General features: G+C 39.0%; 1 protein-coding gene across 13 annotated transcripts in view; it reads left to right on the forward strand.

Annotated features, from left to right (window-relative positions):
- RCBTB1 (RCC1 and BTB domain containing protein 1) overlaps window positions 1-14,432 on the forward strand; it is a 67,576-nt gene that overhangs the window by 21,499 nt on the left and 31,645 nt on the right. For 12 of the 13 annotated variants that reach the window (XR_005288453.2, XR_006277723.1, XR_006277724.1 and 9 more), the window contains 4 exons: window positions 1,940-2,098; window positions 8,019-8,126; window positions 9,142-9,284; window positions 12,644-12,834. Coding sequence is in view for 9 of the 13 variants with exons in the window: in XM_043504494.1 (XP_043360429.1) it covers window positions 1,940-2,098; window positions 8,019-8,126; window positions 9,142-9,284; window positions 12,644-12,834 (601 nt within the window). In the remaining 4 variants the exon portion in view is untranslated. Of the gene's footprint in view, window positions 1-1,022; window positions 1,140-1,939; window positions 2,099-8,018; window positions 8,127-9,141; window positions 9,285-12,643; window positions 12,835-14,432 lie in introns of all 13 variants that reach the window. The other variant, XM_043504497.1, reaches the window with a different exon arrangement.

Below are 14,432 nucleotides of genomic sequence, written 5' to 3' on the forward strand. Positions count from 1 at the left end.
TGTGTCCCAACCCCCTGTTCATTTTAGTTGCCCTCTGCTGGACTCTCCAGTTTGTCCACATCCTTTCTGTAGTGGAAGGCCCAAAACTGATGCAATACTCTAGATGTGGCCTCATCAGAGCCGAATAGAGGGAAATAATCACTTCCCTCAATCTGCTGGCAATGCTCCTACTAATGCAGCCCAATATGCTGTTAGCCTCTTGGCGACAAGGGCTGACTCGTATCCAGCTTCTCATCCACTGTAATCCCCAGGTCCTTTTCTGCAGAACTGCTGCTTAGCCAGTCGGTCCCTAGCCTGTAGCGGTGCATGGGATTCTTCTGTCCTAAGTGCAGGACTCTGCACCTGTCCTTATTGAACCTCATCGGATTTCTTTTGGCCCAATCCTCCAATTTGTCTAGGTCACTCTGGACCCTATCCCTACCTTCCAGCATATCTACCTCTCCCCCAAACTTAGTGTCGTCTGCGAACTTGCCGAGGGTGCATTCTATCCCATCATCCAGATCATTAATAAAGATGGTGAACAAATCCAGACGCAGGACTGACCCTTGGGGCACTCAGCTTGATACCAGCTGCCAACTAGACATCGAGCTATTGATCATTACCCATTGAGCCCACCAATCTAGCCAGTTTTCTATCTAATTAAATTAAGATGGTTAAAGGCAGCATTTTTCTTCTGTATAGTAAAGTTTCAAAGTTCAGTTGTAAATTTTAGAAAGAATAACCATAACATTTTGTTCAGAGTTACAAATGTTTGAGTTATGAGCAACCTCCATTCCCAAGGGTTTGTAACTCTGAGGTTCTACTGTACCTTGAAATACATTTCCCCCCCGCCCCCAACCCTCCATATATTCAGCAGGTGTTTAGTTTTAGATTAATTAGAATAGTTAATAAAAGCAAAGGATGTGATATAATTATGGACAAAGAACCTCATGCTTTTTACTATTTTTCTCGGTGGTAATGTTATAATGTGTGTTGCTGATGCTTTTGCACAAAGTTTTTCTCCGTTTATCTTCTATCCATAGATATTTAAAGTAAAGCGATCAATTAACACCAAAAAGGTTACATAGAATTTATGCAAAGGCAACCTCGGTCTTGCAGTTGCAATCAGCAGCATGTCTGGTAACATCTTTTTCATAAGGGTAAATTTAAAGCAGGACAAAACACTGGACAGTAAACTGTAGGAAATACTTGCCTCTGGGGATGGATTAGATGACCAAATATGAAATAACATAACTTTAGAGGAGGAGAAATACTCCCTCAGGAGACTATATTTCACAATCTTTTAGGATTTTATGAACACAGATAACATCTTTTCCTTAATTTTAGACATTTTCAGTAGCAACAAATTCTTGTACAAAACTACTACCAAAACCAGTACTTCCCTTAATGCAATTTGTATCAAGTATCATTGCTGCTGAAACTTGTACGGTCAACCAAAACTTCCCCATTCACAAGCGCCAACGGCAGGTCGGGGGAAATAAGGAACCCCAAGGACACTTTAGACCCTTATCCACCTGAAACAGACTGCTAAGTGAGAAGGGAGGAATTCTGTAAAGCTGGAAAAGAAATGACATCCTTCACTGCATTCCCTGTTTATGCTTAACTGTCTTGAAATGTATTGGAAGAGGTGTGTACAGATTCATCCCCACAAAGTTGTGTATGTCCTTCTGCCACCTTTATCTTTTACACTGGAAATATGTCCCTTATTTTTGACACAATTTGGATGCTCCTGTTTTGGAATAAGTAATTGAAAAAAGTTCCATGTTTATACGTATAAAAGTACCAGATCTAGCTCATAATCCTTAAATTAAAAGAAAAAGTCAGTGATTTGGTTTTAGCTAGGGTTGGACAAGTCATATTTCTTCAGAAGAACCTAGTAGCAAAACTAAACATTTTAGCTCTAAACTATTCAGATATGTATCTCTCTTTTCATGGACAGGTATATGCATGGGGCTATAACAACTGTGGTCAGGTCGGATCTGGATCTACAGCAAATCAGCCAACTCCTCGCAAAGTCTCAAATTGTTTACAGACTAAAATGGTGGTCAGTATTGCTTGTGGTCAGACCTCCTCTATGGCTGTAATAGACAATGGTGAGGTAAGCTTTCTCCACTAACCTCGTAATATAATATGTTTGTTCGCTGATGACTGCATAGAGATGAGAAATGCTGACATGGAGAACACTTCAGTTACGGAAGATACATCAGTAACTACTGTGGAATTTTATGGTCCACAAGAAGAACCTTGGTATAGCTGTTCAATGGTCACAGCTTGAGCATGAACAGTAGGAAGTATCTGCTAAGGAAGAGTTAATTGCATACTTGTCCAAGCTGTTAACAGGGTTTTTCACTTAACAAAATGGGTTACTCTTTTATAGAAGTTATTTTAAATCTCCACCTCCTAGTTACCATTCAGGTGCCTTCTTTGCAATAAGAAATAACTTCCAGATGTGGCTCAAAGATTGAGTAACCAGTTTCCGGTGTCTAAAAGATATATTGATCTGTTTGTATTGTAAAGTGTCTTCTCTATTTTTGTAACCAGAGAAAATAGAAAGTTACAAGCCCTGAAAGTCTGCAAATTTATACCACCTAGTTCTATAAGACTATGAGAAGGACCATTGCTCTGACCTTGTATGGCCAATCTAGCCCAGTATCCTGGCTTCTGATAGTGACTGGTGCCAGATGATTTAGAAGGCATGAACAGAACAGGGCAATTTTATCGAATGACCCATTCCATATCATCCAGTCCCCGCTTCTGGCACTTGGAGGTTTAGCAACACCCAGAGCATAGGGTTGCCTCCCTGACCATCTTGGCTAACAGCCACTGATGGACCTATTCTCAGTGAACTTATTTAATTCTTTTTGAACCCAGTTATACTTTTGGTTTTGACAACATCCCCTGGCAATTTGTTCCACAGATTAACTGTGTTTTGTGTGAAGTAGTACTTCCTTATGGTTCTTGTATTACGTTACTATCATGTACCCTCCTTAGTCATCTCTTTTTTTTAAGGTAAACAGTCCCAGTCTTCTTAATCTCTCCTCATGTGGAAGCTGGTCCAGACCCTTAATTGTTTTTGTTGCCCTTCTTTGCACCTTTTCCAAAATAATCTTTTCTGACATGTGGTGACCAGAGTTGCATGCTGTACTCAAGATGTGGGCGGACCATGGATTTATATAGTGGCATTATGAAATTTTCTATCGTCTTATCTATCCCTGTCCTAATGGTTCCTAACACTGTTCGGTTTTTTGGCATCTCAGAATTTCCGCTTTTTCTTGAATGGTAACAGCTAATTTAGACCCTATCATTTTGTATGCATAGTTGGGATTATGTTTTCCATTGTACATTACTTTGCATTTATCAGCATTTAATTTCATCTGTCATTTTGTTGTCCAGTCAACCCAGTTTTGCGAGATCAGTTTCTAACTCTTTGCAGTCAGCTTTGGGCTGAACTATCTTGAGTAGTTTTTGTTTCATCTGCAAATTTTGTCACCTCACTGTTTTACTCCTTTTTCCAGTTAATTTATTAATATGTTGCATAGCACTGGTCCCAGTACAGATCTTTGGGGGACCCTGCTATTTACTGCTCTCCATTGTGAAAACTGACCATTTATACCTACCTATCTATTCCTATCTATACCTATTCCTATCTTTTAACCAGTTACTGATCCGTGAGAGGACCGTCCCTCTTAACCCATGATTGCTGCCTTTGGTGAGGGACTTTGTCCAAGGCTTTTTTGAAAGTTCAAGTACAGTGTATCCATTGGATCGCCCTTGTCCTCATGCTTGTTGACCCCCTCAGAGAAGTCTAATAGATTGGTGAGGCATGATTTCCCTTTACAAAAGCAATGTTGATTCTTTCCCAAGAAATTGTGTTCATCTGTGTTTGATATTTCTGTTCTTTACTATAGTTTCAACCAGTTTGTCCGATACTGAAGTTAGGCTTCCTGGCCTGTAATTGCCAGGATCATCTCTGGAGTCTTTTTTAAAACTTGGTGTTACATTAGCTATTCTGTGGTCATCTGGTACAGTAGCTGATTTAAAGGATAGATTACATACCACAGTTTAGAAGAAAGAACCGTAGTAGTTCTGCAATTTCATATTTGAATTCCTTCAGAACTCTTGGGTCAATACCATCTGGTCCTGGTGGCTTATTACTTATTACAAATTTATCAATTTGTTTCAAAACCTCCTCTATTGACACCTCAATCTGGGATAGTTCCTCAGATTTGTCATTTAAAAAGAACATTTCAGGTGTGAGAATCTCCCTCACATCCTTTGCAGTTAAGACAAGATGCAAAGAATTTATTTAGCTTGTCCACAATGGCCTTATCTTCCTTGAGTGCTACTTCAGCATCTTGGTCGGTCAGTGGCCTCCCTGATTGTTTGGCAGGCTTCTTGCTCTTGATGTACCCAAAATATATAGTTTTTGTCTTTTGTTAGTTGCTCTTCAAATTCTCTTTTGGCATGCCTAATTATACTTATCTTGCCAGAGTTCATGCTCTTTTTTCTGTTTTTCTCCGTTGGATTTGACTTCCAGTTTTTAAGATGTCTTTTTGTCTCTAACCACATATTTTATTGTTTATTGGTTAGCCATAGTGGCCTCTTGCTGGTTTTTGTTTTTTATTTGGGATGGATATATATATATATATATATATATATATATATATATATATATGATGGTGTTCTTAAAAAGTTTCCATGCAGCTTGCAGGCATTTCACTTCTGTGATTGTGCCTTTTTAATTTCCATTTAACAAGTTTCCTCATTTTTGTGTAGCTCCCCTTTTTTAAATTAAATGCTCCCCCTCTCCTCCCCCCCCAAGAATGTTTAAATTTGACTACATTGTAGTTGCTATTACTATTGGTTCAGCTATATTCACCTCTTGGACCAGATCCTGTGTGTCACTTAGGACTAAATCAAGAATTTCCTCTCCCCTTGTGGGTTCCAGGACTAGCTGCTCCAAGAAGCAGTCGTTAATTATGTCTAGAAATTTCATCTCTGCACTCCATCTGAGGTGATGCATACCCAGTTAATATGGGAATAGTTGAAATCCTTCATTATTACAGTGTGTTCTGTTCTCTCTCATCTCCCTGAGCTTTTCACGATCACAGTCATCACCCTGGTCAGATGGTCAGTATTGTATTCCTACTGTTGTAATCTTATTATTCAAACATGGAATTTCTATCCATAGAGATTCTATGGAACAGTCTACTTCATTTTAGATTTTTGCTTTATTAGACTTTATGCTTTCTTTCACATATAGTGCCACTCCCAACCTGTCATTCCTGTATATTTTATACCGTGTGCCATTGATTATCATTCCAACAAGTTCCTGTGATGTCTATTAATCAATATCCTCATTTAATACCAGGTGCTCAAGTTCACCCATAATAGTATTTAGACTTCTTGCATTTATATACAAGCACTTTGTCGATTTAGTGTTGTGCCTTCATGTGATGTAATTAAATGGGACTCTCTCATTTGACTGTTTCGCTACAGTTCCTACCTATATTTTATCAACTTTTATCCTCTCCTCTTTACTAAGCTACAGACTCTCCTTTAATAAAACCTTCCCAAGGGATGTCTGTCCAAACCATATGCTCCTGCTGCACCTTTCCCACAGCTTTCTTATGAAGTACATTTCATCAGTAGCTCTCAAAATGCCTAAATAACACCTGTCTGTACTTCAGCACTTCAGATTTACAGAATGCTTCACAGACATCCGTTAATCCTCACAACAGCTCTTCCCACAGTTTTATACAGAGTTCTTCTTAATTGAATCATAGAAATGTAGGGCTAGAAGGGACCCCAAGAAGTCAAGTCCAGCCACCTGTGCTGTGGCAGGACCAAGTAAACCTACACCATTGCTGACAGGTGTTTGTCCAACCTTTTTCAAAACCTTCAGTGATGGCGATTCCACAGGTATCCTTGCAAGCCTATCTCAGAGTTTAACTATCCTTATAATTTGAAAGCTTTTCCTAATATATAACCCAAATCTCCCTCGCTTCAGATTAAGTACATTACTTCTCATTCTACCTTCAGCAGACATGGAGAACAATTGATCAGCGACTTGTTTATAACAACCCCCAGCATATTTGAAGAGGGGTTATCAGGTCCCCCCTCGGTTGTCTTTTTCTCAAGACTAAACATGCCCAGTTTAATCTTTCCTAAGAGGTCTGGTTTTCAAAACCTTTTATAATTTTTGTTGCTCTCCTCTGGCTGCTCTCCAATTTGTCTGCATCTTTCCTAAAGTGTGGCATCAGAATTGGACACCGTACTCCAGCTGAGGTTTTATCAATGCTAAGTAGAGCAGGACAGTTACCTCCTATGTCTGTCTTACAGCACTCTCTCTCGCTAATATACCCCAGAATGTTAGCCTTTTTTCCAGCTGTATCAAATTATTGGCTCATATTCAATTGGTGCTCCTCAATAACCCCCAGATCCTTTTCAGCAGTACTGGCACCTAACCACTTATTCCCCTCTTTATAGTTGTGCATTTGCTTTTTTCCAGTGGAATACTTTGCACTTTTCTTTGTTGAATTCAGACCAATTCTCCAATTTATCAGGGTCATTTAGAATTGCAAACCTGTCCTCCACAGTGCTTGCAACCCCTCCCAGCCTTGTCATCTGCAGATTTCATAGCATACTTTCCGCTCTGTTATCCAAGTCATTAATGAAAATATTAAATAGTTCTGGACCCAGGACTGATCCCTGCAGGAACCCACTGGACACTTTTCCAGTTTGACACTGAACTGATAAATAATCTTTAAGTAGGCTTTCAACCAGCTGTGCACCCACCTTATAGCTTCCCATATTTCCCTCGTTTCATTATGAAAATATATTGATTTTGACAGTTGCACATATTACATCTATTTCTTTCCTTCTCTATCAATCAGGATAGTAACCCTTTCAAACAAGGAAATTAAGTTTATTTGGCTTGATTTGTTCTTGAGAAATCCATGCTGGCTATTCCTTATAAACCTGTTATATTCCAGGAGCTTCCGAACTGGTTGTGCAACAACTTGTTTCAGGATCTTTCCAGATATGGAATATGATTTTTTTTCAGTGTAACTTTTTTTTTTAGTTTTTCTGGTTGCAAAGATTGCATTGATACATATGTTTTCCTGAGTCTGTAGCTAGAAGGATTGAAACAACCACACAAAGTATAAATTTATTTATTCATCTTAATAGGGTATTAAATGTGAAGCTTAATTATGATAAGCTAAAAGCTCGTATGGTTAAACTTCCATTTAATACAGTGGTCTTGTGTACTTCAATACACCATGCAATCCCATTAGCTGAATTGTGTCTCCTGAGTGGAGTTCTAGTGTTATCTAACTGCACTTAGGGTTCCCCAAAAAGTTTGTAATGCAGCCTCGCTGCTGGAAGTAGCCAATTGGATATCTGTTTCACTTTGCTTCAGATACCCCAGTCCAAGAGCACAGCATCACAACTGACAGATGGGGCTGTGAGGACCCTCAGTCTTTCCAAGGTTTTAATTTTCCCAAGAGACCTGTGGATAATTGGGTTGCACTGTATGTGTGCTGTTCTGACGTGTCTATTCTAATGAAAACTAGGAGTAAAGTAACAAGTTCAGAACAGTGAAGTAATGGATTACTTTGCTGTTGGACATACCTTAAGTTGATCCATTGATCAAGATGGTTGCTTTACAGTTCTGTCCACTGAAAAATATTAGACCAGCACAGTAAGACTGATTTGCAGGATTTTGTGGTATTGTATGTCTTCCGGGAAACTAGATCAGTAAGATAAAGGTAGGCATCTTTTTTAAAAAGCAAACTTTCTTTTAAAACCTAGAGAATAGAGAAGTTGGAGAAATTGATCAAATTAATATAATATGCCCTCATCTCCATTCCCCTTCCCCTTGTTAGGTTTGTGAAGATTTGACATTATCTCAAGGGACTTTCTCCACAGACTTCTATTGTCTCTGGTTACAACTCATATTTTCTGTATTCCTACAAACAGAACAGGTAGCTTAATCTTTGTTTTTCTTAAACTAGGTATATGGCTGGGGTTACAATGGTAATGGGCAGCTAGGTCTGGGAAACAATGGCAATCAACTCACACCTTGTAGAGTGGCAGCATTACACGGTGTATGTGTACTTCAGGTAAGTCCATTTAGAAGTAAACCATGCATTAATATTGTATACATCTCCAAAAATTTCACCCAATCTGAGTCATAAGCACGTTTCTAAATTCAGGATTTCAGTGTTCTAGTTCTTGTAAAATCAATTAAAGCTGAAAGATATTGTGGACAATTTTTGTAATGCTTACTTTTTTATAACCTCGTGAATGTGTCAAAGTGCTTCATTGCTGAATAATGTAAATAAACTATGTATACAATATATCATGCAGGTACCATCTCTGTATATTGTGGGGCATGATGAAGTGAGGTACAGTGGGCAAGCTTGTAAGGAATGATCAAGAACAGGGAAACTAAGAGGTTCAAAGGATTTGTCTTAATATCCTCTCTAGACAGTGGGTTAGGAGTGAAAGGCTAGCGAGAAGTGTCTTACGGTGAAAGTATAGGGCTAGGAGTCGAGATCTGGTTAGGACTGCATCAGATTTTTGTATAACTAAGGCTAAGTGATTGTGACCCCACCCAATTTTTTTCTCTATCTCTACAAAACACCCCCCCCCCCCCTTTACAGGGCTGTTCAAGTCTCTGTTCCTTACAGTTTGTAAAGAACTTTGAGATCTTGGGATGAAAAGTTCTATTTAGTTGTCTAGTGTGAAAGATTCAGCTGTTTCTGGAATAATTACTGAAATTTCTAACTTAGAGGTCAGAGAGACTACAAGGGGATTCTCCAAAGAAGTCCAAGGTTAAAAACCTTGGACCAATTGTTTAGCTATTGTGGACAAAGAATGTTACTAGATTTTTTTAAATCTATTTATTAAGTGAAGAATTGCAGCAAACAGTGAGGATTAACCAATGAACACTAAATTACTAGTGCTTGGGGTTTTCTAGTACTCATTGCTAATGTATTTCATGTTAGCTTTAAGTATCAGAAAATAGCAGTTTCTGGTCCTAAATGGAGACTGGTGGAGGTATTTAATGTACTTCAGACAGATTAATGTAATGAGTGTAATAATTTTGTCTTCCACTTGTAAATTTACTTACAGATTACCTGTGGCTATGCGCACACATTAGCACTAACAGATGAGGGTTTGCTCTATTCCTGGGGAGCTAACACTTATGGGCAGCTGGGAACTGGCAATAAAAGTAACCAGCTAAGCCCAGTGCAGATCATGATGGAAAAAGAAAGGTAATGTTGCTACAGCTAACCTATTTCTAGATTGGGTTGTGTGAGCATGCATTATGCAGTCTGTTTGTAACTCTAGAAAGGTGTCTTGCTTTATGGATATTTGTTCCTATTGTTTGTTAATCTTGTACTATACCATATTCTTATCCTACCTTTTTTCCTCTAAATTCTAGACAGGGCACTTTTGGTATTTGTAGTGGCTCCTATGCTAACCTTGGAAAGTATGTATATTCTATACATATCTGGTGCAGAGATGTAATGGACAAGGAGGCCAAATGTTAATTTCAACAAGCTATTCCACCAATGACCTCTCTAATCAAAACATTTGGATTATATGTGCCAAGCTTTTATACTACATTGATTCCTACATTTAAAAAAAATGCCTGGTATGTGATGATTCACTAGAAAGTCAGCTGTCTGAGATTCTGTAGTCAAAGCCAACACCTGTGTTCAGTAAGTTCCTCTTAACTCAGAAACACTTAGACTTTTATGTCAATTTTTAATAAGTGATCTGCTATCATTCTACCTAGTTCTATTTGTGTAGTTATCTAATGGGCAAACAGTCAGCATCTGGCTGCTTTTTCTTTATACAGCTAAATTTTCCATTTGGGAAACCAAGGCCATTCATAAGATGTCTTTGCATCTTATAAATGTGAGATGACAAAGCTTCTCAGTACTGAGCCTTCTAACAGTTCAACAAAACTAAAGATGGTAGAATATAGTGTGTGTTGTGAAGTACTTGAAGTGATACAGAATCAGAAACTAAATTGGATGATGGAGAACACTGGTGGAAGGAAAGATATAAAACAGAATAGGGTTTTATTTTCTCTTAAATAGTGGTTCAGGTGAGGTGCATGGAGAACTTAAATTCACAACTGATCATATCTTCAGGCATGTGTTTTTTGTTTTAAAAAGTCTTCCTTTCAGAAATATAAAGTGGATAATGCCTTGCTAATGATAAAATGGAAAAAATGTTCCAGAAAAAGCAATTTGTGGTACTAAATTTGAGATGAATCTACCCTCTCCTACTGAACTTACCTGACTAGTCTTTCTTGGAGTTAGTGCCTATGTAACAGTGTTTTCTGGTGGGATACATTTTTAATGCTTGCTGCTCCTGTTGTCTATACATACTACCCAATCTGCCATCTATGCTAAATGCTACTAATAGAGGCTACTAGCAGATCCTGTTGAAGCAGCGTGCCATGCTGTCCCAAGGAATAAGTATGGTGTATCACTGAATTTGGGTTTTACATCCAGGGTGAAGCCTAATAGCTTAAAAGGAAGTCTGAGTTAACCTGGAGATGCAGCCTTGAAGGAAAGGATTTGAGTGCAGATGTCCAGCAGGTAAAGGACCTCTATTTATCAAAGAAAGAAAAGGTGGTGTGCTTACTGCTCTACCATACGCATGCCACCTTTGACCATAGGCGCTTATATTCTAGAACAAGGGCGCAGATAAGGCAAGACAAAAAATAGGGTAGTGTCCGTATTGGTGGAGTCCAGTTGGGGAAACACAGATAATTGAGGCCACAGTGGAGTCATGCATGGATTTAAAGGCAAGGAGTGGTTGTGACCTCAGAAGGAGAGGAAGAGTTATTAACAGAATTTAATCATTTTAATGTTGAGAGAGTTTGCTGTTGGTGGCTGGGATGGGCAGTCCTGGTAAAGATGAGGTTATAGTGGTGGTATTGTGGGGGGTGAATTGGGAGTGAGAAGAGGCAACATGCTAAATTGCTGGAGTTACCAGCTGACGATCCTATGTGATGCTCCAAAATCTTGGTATCTGATGGGTCTTAATACTGTTTTTTAAAGTAAAACAATGATTGTGTGTAAAATAATACTCAACGTGTTTTCTTTGTAAATTTAGGATTTACTGAATACTTAATTTGTGCCAGGGCTGAGCCCTGGCACCTCTGGGCTTGGCAGTTCATAGCCCCGGCACCTCCGGGCTTGCTGCATCAGTTATGAATGTAAAAAAAAATTGCTTGTGCACCAGCGCCACTTTCATTATAAATTAAACTCTGGATTTACCAATGGAAGTATCAAAATTCAGGATGATTCACCACCTGATAGTCTACGCTGAAAGACAAGTTCTGCACTATAATCTGATATTTGTGCTGCTCCTAGATTGTCCTATTGGGATACTGACTTTTGATATACAGAAGAAAAACTGGGTTTTATTGGAAATTATTCGTCTGTCCTCCGCTGACTTTTTTTTTTTAATGCGGAAAAAACCTGAAACCCTGGTATGCATATTTTTAACATGGGGGGAAAAACAAGAAGACCCAGCTTATTTTAAAACTAACTCTAGAACTTCCCTCACAACTTTTCATTTCTGTGGCACTGTTCACCAGCTGAACAGAGATTCTGGATATGTCTTTGCAATTCTTTTAACAGGAATGTGATTCTTCTGTTTGTATATAATCACTTCACTTCAGATAACAGTTTAGGGATTATTTGAGCAAAGGGAGAACAGAATCGGTAAGTGTACAGCAGCACCTGCAGTTCTTTAAAACACTGTGGACATAGGTTTTTTTTAAAAACTGTGAAAGGATTGGTGTTTTTTTTTTTTTTTTAAAGAATATGCTTATTGAATAATGTGAATATTTAAAATGATGATCCTGTCAATTTGTTGTTTTTTCCAAACAGGCTTTAAACACTGGGGGTGGGGAGGAACTAAATACAACATGTGAGGCCAAAAATAAAGGCATGTTTTACAGCAAGCTATATCTCTGTCTAAATATCAGAGCCCATCCAAAGAGGGACTGGGAGATTCTTTAGTGAAGTATTTGAAGTGCTTGCTTCAAAAGGCATTTTCACTGCACTAGTACTAATTTAAAATGAGAGAACTAGCTTATTAAAGTGCTATTTGGAGACAGAAGGCCTGGAACATGCATCATTAATTTGGGAATAGCTTTCCAGGCTACTTCTCAAATCTATATTTTGTTACAAAATATAGATGTCGTAATTTCTTCATGCTTATCTGTAGATTTTGCTTATGTGTACTGCGATATCGGGTGATAGCTCTTTATTTTAGAAATCTCTGCCTGTTAAGTGCCTATTGTGGGTGAGGTCTGAAGAATGTTGCTTGAAAGACTTGTGAATATCGCTTTCTGTAAACGTCACTGTAATCTGATATTGCATTGGTTTATATCTCGGTAAGTTAATACTGAATCTGGTTATGTGAAGGTTGTTCAGTTCGAAGTGATACCCAGCCAAAAGAAAACACAGGACTACAAATAGCATATTCTCTGCTTTTCCCACTAACACAATTAGGTTGTCTTTAATTTTATGCTTCTGTGGTTATAAATATATGTTGTAGACAAACTGCGTTTTTCTTTTGATTTTTTTTTTTCTTTTCCCAGGGTTGTAGAGATTGCAGCCTGCCACTCTTCTCACACTTCTGCTGCCAAGACCCAAGGTGGCCAAGTGTATATGTGGGGCCAGTGCCGTGGCCAGTCTGTTGTTCTTCCTCACCTCACTCACTTCACTTGCACTGATGATGTGTTTGCTTGCTTTTCTACTCCTGCTGTGATGTGGCGCCTCCTTTCAGTAGGTGAGAGCAAACTGGCACATGTTATGCAGTGCTACATTACAAAAAATCTAATGCTTGTATGGAACAGATTTCCGGTTTGGTTTGATTTATAAATATTTGCACCTTCTGAAAATGTGCTTTCTTAGAATCTGTATATTTTAGTGGGGCGGGAGCTCCGCAGTAGCGAAGGGTGAAACCAGCTTACTGTTTAGCAATCAATGTTTAAGTGCTCTAAAATCCACATGTGCACTTACCATTGTCATGTATGCGACTGGACTGCTAGCTGCTAGAAATCCACCGTGGGAAGAATAGAATAGACCACTGTGCTGCTCTGCTTGCATGACTCACAACTCGGCATAGAAACGAAGGGTCTGTTTCCTTTGGGTGCAGATGCACCTCTCCTATCACACCATGAGCAGTGGCAATTTGCTGCTACTAATCCCTGCACCAATCAGCATAGCTGTCACTAACACAGTGAAGGGCAGTTGGAGCGCACTCAGATAAATAAAAGAATAGCATTGTGGAGCACAGCACACCACATGAAATGACACACTTACTTAATCATCCTCCATGCCTTCTCATTGTAGGGCAGGTTTGGCTGAAACATACTTGCAATATGTTCCAAGGGGCTCTTGCCAGTTCATGGAGAGCAGAGTTAAGGTTGCTAAGCTCATAGTTAGGTTTCCTGCAATGCCACAAGTCTCTGAAAGCTTGTGCTACTACTGACTGTTGTACATATTTTTTTTTTAATAGGTAAATGGAGGACTTCAATCCCCATTAATCAAGCACCTTTCACAAATGCTAACATAAGTTTTGTTGTTTTAAAAAGTAAATCTGACTATTTTTTTAGAGAGCAATGTTAGCTTGGGCATAATACATGAGGACACTCCCCCGCCCCCCTCCCATAGCTCGGTCTGATGTACTGCACTTCCTCGCAGGAAGGTTAATCTAATCTGTTTTCCAGACCTGCATAGGATCTGTCCAAATGCTGAAGAAACTCAGTTTGGGAGTTTGCTCAAGTGGACAATTTTAATAGTTTTCCAATCGTTTTCCAGTTTTAATAGTTTCCTTGGTAGCAGTTGCAAGGCTGTTGTACCAACCTCATTTTTCATGACACACTTATCGGATGTTATGCTCTCATAATTGGCTCATAAAATGGGTGCTGACAACACTGAACCCCAGTCAGGACTACCAACATAGATCTGCCAGACATTTACTTCCTAAACATGACACAGTTACCCAGTGACCATCTTTTCTTTAAACTTCTTTAAACTAGCCTGTTTAATTAAGCCACTCTGCAAATGTGGCTATACTTCAACAAAAAAGCTTCAAAACCAGACTCCAACGAGACACTGCTGAATTGGAATTAATTTGCAAACTGGATACAATTAACTTAGGCTTGAATAGAGACTGGGAATGGATGAGTCATTACACAAAGTAAAACTATTTCCCCATGGTATTTCTCCCTCCCACCCCACCCCCCACTGTTCCTCTGATATTCTTGTTAACTGCTGGAATTAGCCTACCTTGCTTGTCACCATGAAAGGTTTTCCTCCTTTTCCCCCCCCTGCTGCTGGTGATGGCTTATCTTAAGTGATCACTCTCCTTACAGTGTGTAT

The sequence above is a fragment of the Dermochelys coriacea genome, chromosome 1, assembly GCF_009764565.3.
Source record: "Dermochelys coriacea isolate rDerCor1 chromosome 1, rDerCor1.pri.v4, whole genome shotgun sequence".
Taxonomy (NCBI): Eukaryota; Metazoa; Chordata; order Testudines; family Dermochelyidae; genus Dermochelys; species Dermochelys coriacea.